The sequence below is a fragment of the Zalophus californianus genome, chromosome 6, assembly GCF_009762305.2.
Source record: "Zalophus californianus isolate mZalCal1 chromosome 6, mZalCal1.pri.v2, whole genome shotgun sequence".
Taxonomy (NCBI): Eukaryota; Metazoa; Chordata; class Mammalia; order Carnivora; family Otariidae; genus Zalophus; species Zalophus californianus.
In genome coordinates, this window is record NC_045600.1 from 117,977,302 (window position 1) to 117,989,791 (window position 12,490).

General features: G+C 37.7%; 1 protein-coding gene across 1 annotated transcript in view; it reads right to left on the bottom strand.

Annotated features, from left to right (window-relative positions):
- The window catches only part of NIPA1 (NIPA magnesium transporter 1), a 91,118-nt gene that overhangs the window by 31,240 nt on the left and 47,388 nt on the right, over positions 1 to 12,490 (bottom strand). Inside the window, exons 2-3 of the mRNA XM_027571732.2 lie at positions 10,678 to 10,725; positions 9,579 to 9,669 (exon numbers count right to left, since the gene is read on the bottom strand). Of these exons, the coding sequence (XP_027427533.1) occupies positions 9,579 to 9,669; positions 10,678 to 10,725 (139 nt within the window). The remainder of the gene's footprint in view (positions 1 to 9,578; positions 9,670 to 10,677; positions 10,726 to 12,490) is intronic.

Genomic DNA, 12,490 nt, shown 5'->3' on the forward strand with positions numbered 1-12,490 from the left:
GAAATTTTGGTGTGACCTCTGAGGTTTATAAACCTGGATGTCCAAATCTCTCCCCAGGTTCAGGACGTTCTCAACCACTATTTATTTAAATAAGCTTTCTAACCCCTTTCTCCCTCTCTTTTTCCAATAATCGTACACTGTTTCCATGAAGGTGCCTTAGTCCCATAGTCTTTCTTCATTCTTTTTGCTTTCTGCTCCTCTGATTAGATGATTTCAATTGGTCTATCTTCTAGCTAACTAATTCTTTCTTCTGATTGGTCAAGGGTGCTGTTGAAGTTCTTTATTGAATTCTTCAGTATATCAGTTGTATTCTTCAGCTCCAAAATTTGTTTGGATCTTTTATAGGTTGTCTCTTTCTTGAACTTCTCATTTTGTTCTTGTGTTCTTTTCCAGATGTCTTTAAATTGTTTGTGTTCTCTTAGCATCTTTAAGGGAATTATTTCTGAATTCTTGGTTAAGCAATTTCTGGATATCCATTTCTTTGGGGCCAGTAACCAGAGGTTTACTGTGTTTGTTTGGAGGAGTCATATTTCCCTGATTCTGCATGATCCCTGTAGCCTTGTATAGGTGTCTGTGCATTTGAAAATGCTGTCACCTCTTCCGGACTTTAGGGACTGACATCAGGAAAGGAAGACTTTTACTTATGGATAACAGCACACTGGAGTATGCTGTGACTTTGGGTTTAGTGTTGCAGGGTACCAAGAATGGGTGTGTGTGGCAGCACCACATCTGGTGAGGTGTAATGTCTCTTCAGCTCAGGCTGCTGAGGTCCTCCACATTGACAACTATGTGTTTCTTGGCAAGAACTGTGAGGGTTTGAAGTGGCTGCTAGGGCTACTGGTGTCTTTAGCAGTGCCTTCAGGTCCAATGAATACGGATCAGGGCAGGCAGTGGTGATGGCGAGAGCTGGTGTGCACATGGCTGGCTATAGGGGCCAGCTGCATGTGCCTATGTAGTCGTAGAGTCCAGTTGCAGACACATACATAGTGCTCAGCACTAAGACAGGCAGTAAAGGCCAGGGCCAACTACAAGCTCATTGGTAGCTGCAAAGGCCCTGGCTGTTGGTGTGGCTGCACCTTCTTTCCTTGGGTGTGTGTACTACAGTGTAGGCCAGTCATAGGGGTCAGGATGGAGGTGTGCAGGTGCAAACGTGGAGGAGCTACCTTCAGGTGAACATGGTGGTGCAGGGCAGTGACAGATGATAAGGCCTAATCAGGACAATAGGCTGCTGCAGAGACTCTAATTGTCAGCATATTCTATCAGTAGTACCCCTGCCTGCATGCACAATGAAGTGGAGGTTGGGGACAGATTTCAGGCGTACAGTACGGACGGGCACAAATGGACAGGCTAGCCCCAAACTCACACATGGCACCTTACAGTATGGAAGGGCATAGCTGGAAAGGCAAACCCTGAACACGCACTCGGTCAGCTGTAGGAGTCTAGGCTGATGTCCTGTACTCACACAGCTACAGAGTTCTGGAATGGATGCTCAAGTGGTTCCTGGGAGCTGGCAAGAGTGGGGTGGGAATTGGAACGAGGAGGATTTTGATGGCTAGTATCACGAATATGAATACCTCTGGGGCATATGAAATTTCCAGGTGTCTGTGGCAACTGTGCTGGCCATTCGCTTCTTCAGTGGCAAAATCTGCTGGATTTATCTGCAGAGCAGGTAAGTGAGTCAAAATCGCTCTCACTGCATGGCTGCTATTGGTATCCCTTTTCTTCCCTGTTCCTCCTAGCCACCTCTATCTGTCAGCTTTTGCAGTGTGGGTGGAGTGAAACTAAAGCAGAACCTTGGAGCAATGTCCTGAAAGGTTGGGAAAGCTGGTTGCTCACCCTGCCCCTCCTTTCCTGGCAAGGAAAACACTTTCTGGTTGAGAAGTTCCCTCCTGGTGCTGTGCAATGTCAGCTTGGGGGAAGGAATGATGCAGGTAAAATGAAGTTGTCTTCTTTCTGTTCTTTTGTGGTTATTCTCAGGTTTTTTGTTCCACAGTGTTGCTAAAGTTTTTTACGCAGACTCCAGACCTCTCCCAGAACTGTTTCTCTTCATAGATAACTGTCCAATCATTGATCTTTGTGAGGGGATAGAGAGTGGATTCCCACATATCACCATTTTGGTGACATGTTTTTTTCCTGGCTTTTCACCTCCTTGATGGCATTCTTTAAAGCACAAAAGTTTTAAATTTATATAATGCCCAATTTATCTATTTTTCTTTTGTTGCTTGTGCTTTATGTGTCAAATCTAGGGAAACACTGCCTAATCCAATGTCACAAAAATTTATATCTTTTCTTCAAGAGTTTTATAGTTTAAGCTTTTAAATTTAGGTACTCGATCCCTTTTGAGTTAATTTTTTATATATAGTGTGCACATGGCTGGGAGTATATGTACATGTAGGTATAACTTCATTTATTTGCATTTGGATACCCAGTTGGATCAACACTAATTGAAAAGACTGTTCTTTCCTTACTAAATTGTCTTTAACCATTGGTAAAAATCTGTTGACTATAAATGTTAGGGTTTATTTCTGGAATCTCAATTTTATTTTATTGATATATATGTCTATCCTTAACTCAGTACCACACTGTTCTGATTACTGTAGTTTTATAAAATGTTTTGAAATCAAGAAGTGTGAGTCCTCCAGCTGTGTATTTATTTATCATGACTGTTTGGGCTATTCTGGGTCTCTTGCATTTCTATATGAATTTTAAGATCAGCTTGTCAATTTCAAATGATTCTGATAGAGATTGCTCTGAATCTGTAGATGAGTTAGTATCATCATCTTAACAATATTAATTCTTGTTAATATGTGAATATGGACCATTTATTTAGAATTAATTTCTTTCAAAGATATTTTTATGGTTTCAGAGTGAGTTTTATACTTCTTTTTAAAAATGTATTCTTAAGTACTTTGTTTTCATACTATAATTGAATTGTTTTCTTAATTTCATTTTTGGCATGCTCACTGCTACTGTATACAGATACAATTGATTTTTGTATATTGATCTTATATCCAGTACCCTTGCTGAACTTATTAGTTCTGATAGTTTCTTAGCAGTTCCATAGAATTTTCCATATACAAGATCATGTCGGTTCTAACAGAGATAGTTTGACTTCTTCCTTTCCAAACAAGATGGCTTTTAATTCATTCTCATTCATTTAATTTGCCTGCCCAACTATATTGGCTGGAGTCTTTGGTACAATGCTGAATATAAGTGGCAAAAGTAGATGTCTTGTTCCTGATCTTAGGGGGAAATCATCCAGTCCTCAACCATTAAGTATGATGTTAGCTGGGGGGTTTTCATAGAGATACTTTGCCAGATTAGGAAGTTACCCTTTATTTCTAGCATTTTTTTTAAGTAGGCTCCATGCCCAATGTGGAACCCAATGCAGGGCTTGAACTCACGACCCTGAGATCAAGACCTGAGCTGAGATGAAGAGTTGGATGTTTAACCAACTGAGCTACCCAGGTGCCCTTCTATTTCTAGCATATTGATTTGTTTTCATCATGAAGGGGTGTTGAATTTTATAAAATGATTTTTATATGTCTACTGAAATGTGTTTAACCTTTATTCTATTGATGAGGGGTATTAACTTACTCTGATGCTAAATCTACCTTGCATTCTTGAGATAAATCCCACTTGGTCATGGTGTATAATCCTTTTTATATATTGAATTCAATTGGCTAGTATTTTGTTGAGGATTGCTCCATCTATATTAATAAGAAAATTGATTTGTAGTTTTCCTTTCTGGTGATTTCTTTGGTTTTGTTACAAGGTAATATTATCTCAGAGAGTGAGTTGGGAAGAGTTCCCATCTTTCCTATTTTTTGGAAGAGTTTGTGAAGAATTCTATTAATTCTTCTTTAAATGTTTGAAAGAATTCATCAGTGAAACCACCTCTACCTCAACTTCTCTTTTTGGAAGTTTTTTTGTTTTGTTTTGTTTTTTTTTATTGCCAATTCAATCTCTTTATTTGCTCTAAGTCTATTTAGATTTTCTATTCTTAAAATATTTTCAGTAGTTTGAGTCTTTCTAAGAATATGACCATTTTGTCTAAGCTATCTAATTTGTTGGCATACTGTTATTCATCTTATTTGCTTATAATTCTAATTTCTGTAGAGTTGATGGCAATATCCCCTTTTTGTTCTTGATTTTAGTAACTTCAGTCTTCTCTGTCAATCTAACTGAAGGGTTATCAATTTTGTTGATCTTTTCAAAGGACAATCTTTGGATTTTTCTGCTTTTCACTATTTATTTCTAGTCTCTATTTCATTTATTTACTCTAATCTTTATTATTTCCTTCCTTCTACTTCCTTTGGGTTTAGTTGGCCCTCTTAGATTGTTGATTTAAGATCTTTCCTTTTTTTTTAATACAGGCATTTATATATATAAATTTTCCTCTGGGTATTGATTTAGCTGAGTCATGTGAGCTTTGGTGAGTTGTCTCCCCACTTTTATTCATCTCAAAGTATTTTCTAATTTCCCTTGTAAGTTTTTTGACCCATTGGTCATTTAGTAGTAAGTAGTTTAATTTCCACATATTTGTAAATTTCACAAATTTCACTGGTTTTGCTTTCTGATTTCATTCTATTATAGTTAGAGAAAGTACTTTGTATGGTTTCAATCCTTTCAAATTTATTGATTTTTTTTTATGGCCTAGCATATGGTCTATCCAGGAAAATGTTCCATATACACTTGGAAAGAATTCTACCACTGTTGGGTGGAGTGTTCTACAGATGTCTATTTTGTCTACTTGGCTTATGGCATCATTCAAGTCTTCTATCTCCTTCTTGATCTTTTGCCTAGTTTTTCTATCCATTATTGAAAATATTTGGATATTTCTATCCATTATTGAAAGTTGTAACTATTATTGTTGAATTATCTGTTACTCTTTATTCTTTTCAAGTATGTTTCTTATATTTTGAAGCTCTGTTTTTAGGTGCATATTTGTTTATAATTGTTATGTCTTCCTGATGGATTGACCCTTTTGTCATTATAAGATGTCTCTATCAGTAATAATATTTTTTGTTTTACAATTTATTTTGTTTGATATGTAGCCTCTCCAATTTTCTTATGCTATTGTTTGCATAATATATTTCTTTTCCTTCCTTTTATTTTCAGTTCATTTATATCTTTTAATCTAAAGTATGTTGTGTACAGCATATAGTTGAATCATTATACAGCCTGACAAACTCTGCCTTTTTAAAAAAATATATTTTTATTTATTTATTTCAGAGAGAGAGAGAGAGAGCAGGGGTAGGAACAGAGGGAGAGGGAGAGAGAGAATCCCAAGCAGACTCCGCACTGAGTGCAGAGTCTGATGCCAGGCTAGATCCCACCCCTGAGATCATGACCTGAGCCAAAATCAAGAGTCGGACTGAGACACCCAGGTGTCCCTAATTTCTGCCTTTTTACTGGATTGTTTTATCCACTGACATTAAATATTTTTAATGATATTGTTATTTGTATGTTTGCCATTTTACTTTTTATTTTCTACATTTTGTTCCCAATTCTTCACTTACTGCCTTCTCTTACATTAAGTGAATTTTTCCAGTGTAACAGTTTAGTTCCTTATTGATTTTTTCACCATATTTTTTTGTTATTTTTTAGTGGTTTCTCTAGGGCTTATCAGAATACATTTCAAATTGATACTAAATTAACCCCAGTGAGACACAATGTTACTCCTCTATAGCTCAATTTCTACTTCCTTCTTTTTGCACTATTTTTTTTGTGCTATTTGGGTCTTTTACAAACCCAATAATAATAATTATAATTATTACTTTATAAAATTTTATATCTATTTTTAAAAAGCTGAGAGAAGAAAGGAGAACACATATAAATTTATAGTTTGTTATATTTAGCAGGTATCCTTTCTAACATTCTTTTTACTTTTGAAATATTTATTAAATACACAGGTATTTATTACATTGTATCTGGTTGCTTATGAGCATTTTATTGAAAATGAGGGTTAATATTAGGGGAACAAATGTGTTTTCTTATGAACAAATTGTCAGTTTTGACTTTTGTCATTTTATCTACTGGTATTTTTCATATTATTCTGACCAATTTAAGAAATTCTTTATGTCATACCTTTAATTACTGTCATTTTGATTTAATCTTTTTCACAAATTATTTTTTTACTGTAGTAAGTTAAACTTTTCATTGTTATTACTTCAAACTTTAGAAATTTCTTATCCTTTTAAGATCTAAAAGACATTCATTGTTTCAAGTTGTAAAACTAAAAATATTTTTCTTATACATAGGCCATAAACCATGGAAACACAGCTAAACTTTTTTTTCCTCCTCTTTTACAGATTAAACCTCCATAGTACATACCCTGGGTTATATTAGAGATGCAGGCTTATTCAGTGAAAATCAGAGACAGAAAATGTCTACAGCTATACGCAACAGATAATTGGGCACATTAACTTATTGGGCTTTCCATAGCTTTACACAGAACACTGAACCCTCCATTACTGAGCAGGACAACATACTTCAATATATCACTTCAGTCACACACTAGAATAGTATCAATAAACCATTCAATGTTGTATTTGTCTATTTCCACATTTGATGGCCATTCTGTATATAATACTTAATTCGCTTAGATCATATTTTAACGGTGCTATGATTTAAATTGATGATCCTACAAATTGCGTACCAGTTTTCCCAACACTATTTAAAGAAAAAAAATCTCTTTAGACTAGAGACATGACAATTAAATGCAGCTCCCAATACTAAACTGGATCTTGTACTAGAAGGAAAAATGATGGTACAAAGGAAAAATAATGGCATAAGTGGTATAAATAAAGGTATAAAGGATAATGGCATAAAATAAGGGTATAATGGATCAATTAACAAAACTGGAATACAGAAGGCATATTAGATACATGTACTACAATGTTAAGTTTATTGAAATTGATCATTGTACTGTGGTTATTAAAAGAATATTTGTAGTGTTAGGAAACACAAATTGATGTATTTAAGGGTGAAGAGTCATGACAGATGTAGTCTCAAAGGATAAAAAACAAAGGAACAAAAAAACCAAAGGAAACACCACATTTATGGTTCTCAACTGGGGGTGATTTGCCCCCTCCCAGGACATTCGTAATGTCTGGACACATTTTTTGCGGGGGGGGGGGGTTTCCTGGCATCTGGCCAGTGGAGTCCAGGGATGCTAACACCCCACAATGCACAAATCAGCCCTCACAACAAAGAATGATCTGGCCTCAAATGTCAACAGTGTTGAGGTTGAGAAATCTTAATACAGAGAAAGCAAATAATGGAGGAAGTGGGATAAAATATTAACAGTAGGTGTGCACAGGTGAGGAGTATATGGGTGTTGTTGTGATTATTCTTTTTTTTTTAAAGTTTTCATTTAAACTCCAGCTAGTTAATATATAGTATAATATTAGTTTCAGGTGTACAATATAGTGTTTCAAAACTTACATACTACAGCCGGTGCTCATCACAACATGTGCACTCCTTAATCTCCATCACCCATTTAACCCATCCCCTGTTTTGATTATTCTTTATCTTGTAACTTTCCTGTAATTTGGAAATTACTTACAAAAAAAAAGTGTTTTTAAACTTCTTTTAGAAGTACTATGCTGTGATGATTACTTTATCATACATTGAATCATTACAGACAAAAGTGGACCTCTTTTGGGGCTTCCTCATCTATTTCTAGTCTATTCTATTTCTCTTCTCTATTTCTAGTCTGTCTCCTGAAGACTTGCAGCAGTGAACATTTCTGGTGAGGTGACTTAATTGTCAAAGCCATGAGAATAGTTCTTTGGAATTTAACTAGGCAAGATATTTTAAAATATGCGTATTAAATGTGCAATGTGCAAAGACCCCAGGGTCAGATTATTTATTTGCCTGATGTTTTTTCAGGAGAACAGATCAAAGAGTGAGGCTGGGCTTTGGGAAGCTACAGCAGTGATTCCCTGAAATGAGTACCCCTCATGCAATCCAAGCTCTTTAGAGCCATCCAAACACAAAGCAACATCAAGCTACATGTGATATTAGTCTTTTGTTTGGATAAGAACATTCTACAAACACATTTCCAAACGTTAGCCTGTAGAAAACATTTGTGCTTTTTAGGCTACAGGATCTTGAAGCCAAATTGACTTTATTTTTTTTAAAGATTTTACTTATTTGTCAGAGAGAGAGAGCATAAGCAAGGGGAGTGGCAGACAGAGCAGGCAGAGTAGGCAGAGGGAAAAGCAGACTTCCCGCTGAGCAAGGAGTCCAATGCAGGACTCAATCCCAGGAGCCTGCGATCACGACCTGAGCCAAAGGCAGCTGCTAAACCGACTGAGCCACCCAGGTGCCCCTAGCCTAACTGACTTTAAAGTACAATTTAAATATATCCATCATAGACACACTTCTCTGAAAGGATCTGGGAATCAGGGGCTCCTGGGTGGCTCAGATGGTTAATCGTCTGCCTTCGGCTTGGGTCATGATCCCAGGGTCCTGGGATTGAGCCCCACATCGGGCTCCCTGCTCGGCAGGAAGTCTGCTTCTCCCTCTCACACTCCCCCTGCTTGTGTTCCCTCTCTCACTGTGTCTCTCTCGGTCAAATAAATAAATTAAAAAAAAAAAAAAGGAATCTGTCTAAAATACAGCAGAATACCACTATATAAATGAGTTAGAAACTTGGATTTTATTTCTCTTCTATCACATGTTTCTTAATTTCTTCAAAGTAAAACAGAGTATAAATAGGTTCCTGGAAGGATATGTGTTGAGCTATTCAATAAATGTCTCATAAAATCATTTTTGTAGGTAAACCAAATGTATACAAAGACTTCACTTATAATGCATGGTGGCTGACAGCATTCAAGTCCCCAATCCTACTTTGCCCTTTGCCCCTGATAAGAAAGCCTGCTAATACCCTCAGACCCTAGTGTCCTCAGGCCCTTGGCAATGGGAGAAATTTCAAACCATGCAAGCTCCTGCTGAGGGTGGGAACCTCCACCCGACTCACTTTCTAACTACAATAAAACCCAAAGCCCCACCTCCCTCATATCCCTCCAGACCACACAGAAGCCCTTCTCCTACGCATGGGGATTCATCTGCTGTTAACTGTTATGAGTTATAAATTCTATTTTATACCCATTGGTGCCCATGTGTCATTTGTCCTACCTCCATAATTTCCCATGGTGGAGTGGGAGAATTGTTCAGTGTCTGGTAGGGGATGCTAGACACACAAATAAAACACCAATTGACTAGTTTTGCTTAATGATTTCTCAGAATCACTTGCCAAGGCACCAGGAAGACTCTAGTTTCTAGGAAGTCTTCCAGGGCAAAGACCAGGAGAAAGACAGAATCACATTCACTAATGTCCATGCATAAGTTAGGGTCTGAAATATACTAAAGCAAATTTCTAAGAGAAGGGTTAATAATTCAAAAAATTAATTTGAAGGATAAAATTAAACCATAGAGTAGAATACTGAAGACCTACCTTCAGTTATAATTTTGCTGTTATTATTTGAATAGAAACATTTAAAATGTAAAGTTTTTTTAAAAATCTAAACTACACATTAAAAACCAAAACACAGAATCCCAATTCTCACCCAAACGGCACTCCAAGGGCACCCAGTGGAGTCACCAGGACTGTGGGGACCGCAGTGTAAGCCAGGAAGTTTCCAATCTGGCCAACAGCCACTGTCAAGAGAATCACAAGAATACCACTTGCAATTACAGCTCTCTTTTAGCAATGATCAGAGTTTAATTTGGCAAGGCTCTGCTCTGAAAGGGCTATTTCTTTTCATTACTGGTGAGGAAGTAAATATGGGGCATCACTTGCATAATAAAGGGTCCTGAAGGCAGAGGACAGCAGGCCCCAGAGCATCATGACCCAACAGGTCAGGAGTAGTTTCAGCCCTCTGTGGAAATTCCCAAACTAAATGGCAGTGACTGACAATGGGTGCAACAAAGTATATTTCCACTCTCTCCTTCACACATTCTCCTTTTAAGACTGATCATGTAGAATTTCCTGTCGTCTCAATGGCCTGGAATCTACTCCAGTATAGACTAGTGGGCCACAGTGACATGCTGCTCATACACCAGCCGGAGAAACTACTGCCTGCACGGGACTGCACCCAGAGCTAGACCAAGACAAATCTTAACGATGAGCTCCTCAATGAAAGGAAACAACATCCACTAGACAACGTCTCACCTCGAAGACAATGTGTGACAAGTAAACCTCATGATATTTCTAGATTATTTAATACAATTTTTCTTTATATATTTAGGGTTCCAAACCCCAATTTTATTATTTATTTTTATATGACAGCACATAACCTGTGCACATGACCTCTTTTATACAATAGTACATGATCCTGTACTGAAGGCTAAGTGAAGAAGCTCTCCTTTGTAAAATCAATTATGTTCACCAAAACATGAAATTTCACCAAATATCAACAGCATGACTAAAGATGAGTAAGCAGGAGCTGTTTTAATTTCTTTGGGCCCAGGACAGTCTGAGCTGGACTATATTCAGAGCTAACTGCAGGCAGTAGGAGCCTCTATCTCCCCCACCAATGCCTCCCACCCTGGTCCTCATCCCAAAGAACGAAGCCACACTCATTCCACCTCCTCCAGATCTGCCAGAAGAATGACTGATCTTAAGAAAGAAAGCACACCAAGCTTTTCACCACACTGGGTACTTACTTGCAATTGTGCCTGCCCACCACACAATGTCTGTTAAATAGGAGGTACCTATGAAAGAGAGATAAAAATGTGAGAAAAGTACTAAGCAAGAGGTTTACAAACTATATACTTAAAAAGGAGTTTTTACATGAAAATAAAATTGAGAAAATGAACGCCATACTGCTTATTCACCCTTTAAAGAATTGCTAAGTTAGTCTATAAATAGCAGCATGAGAAACCATTAAAAGTGGCAAATACAGATATTTTTTGCAATGAACACAAGCTGACCCAAACAACAAATGAAACCTTTATAAAAAGCTATTTTTGGCTCATGATACCACCCAGAGACACAAATATTCTTTGGCATAAAGTTTTATGTTGAAGTCCAGTTCTCTCATGCATTTACTGCAACCCATTTATGTGATAATTTATGAGCATAGGGTTCAATGACTTGGTGCTTAAGCAGGTTACATAATTTTCATAAAACAGAACCTTTATGATATGGCTCTTTTTTCAACCATTTGGGCAGCAGACTTTTTCACTCACTCAATGATTTGACATTTTACACAGTCTCCTAATATTCTCTTAGGTTACCGTCATATATCCCCATGCATAGCCAGACAGAAACATGAGCAGATGCTCAGGCCTCCCCATCAGATGGGTCCCTCTTCCTGCCTGTATGACAGGAACCTTCAGCAAGATAGTCTCCCAACCTTTCAGACACATAGTTGTACTAATTCGGATATGTCAAAATGCTAGTCTGACAGGTTTCTTCACTTCAGATTTAGGTACCAAATTCTAGATTTTAGCCATTTTAACAGGTGTGAGCTGATATCTTATTGTGGTTTTGATTTGTATTTCCTTGATGATGAGTGATGTTGAGCATCTTTCCATGTGTCTGCTGGCCACCACTATGTCCTCTTTTGAAAAATGTCTATTTAGGTCCTCTACCCATTTTTCAACCATATTGTTTGGTATTTTTGGGGTTGAGTTGTATAAGTTCTTTATATACTTCTTTTTAAATTTTATTTTATTATGTTACGTTAGCCACCATACATCATTAGTTTTTGATGTAGTGTTCCACAATTCATTGTTTTTGTATAACACCCAGTGCTCCATGCAATACGTGCGCTCCTTAATACCCACCACCGGGCCAACCCAGCCCCCAATGCCCCTCCACTCCAAAACTGTCACTCTGTTTCTTGATTCCACAGTCTCTCATGGTTCATCTCTCCCTCCGATTTCCCCCCCTTCATTTTTCCCTTCCTTCTCCTAATGTCCTCCATGCTGTTCCTTATATTCCACAAATAAGTGAAACCATGTGATAATTGACTTTCTCTGCTTGACTTATTTCACTTAGCATAATCTCCTCCAGTCCCATCCATGTGGATGTAAAGGATTTTTTTAAAAAAAAAGATTTTATTTAGTCATTTGACAGAGAAAGACACAGCAAGAGAGAGAACACAAGCAGGGGGAGTGGGAGAAGGAGAAGCAGGCTTCCCGCTGAGCAGAGAGCCAGATGCAGGGCTTAATCCCAGGACCCTGGGATCATGACCAGAGCTGAAGGCGGACACTTAATGACTGAGCCACCCAGGCACCCCCATGTTGATGTAAAAGCTGAGTATTCATCCTTTCCGATGGCTGAGTAATATTCCATTGTATATATGGACCACATCTTCTTTATCCATTCATCTGTTGAAGGGCATCTTGGCTCTTTCCACAGTTTGGCTATTGTGGACATTACTGCTATGAACATTGGGGTGCATATGGCCCTTCTTTTCACTACATCTGTGTCTTTGGGGTAAATACCCAGTAGTGTAATTGCTAGGTCAAA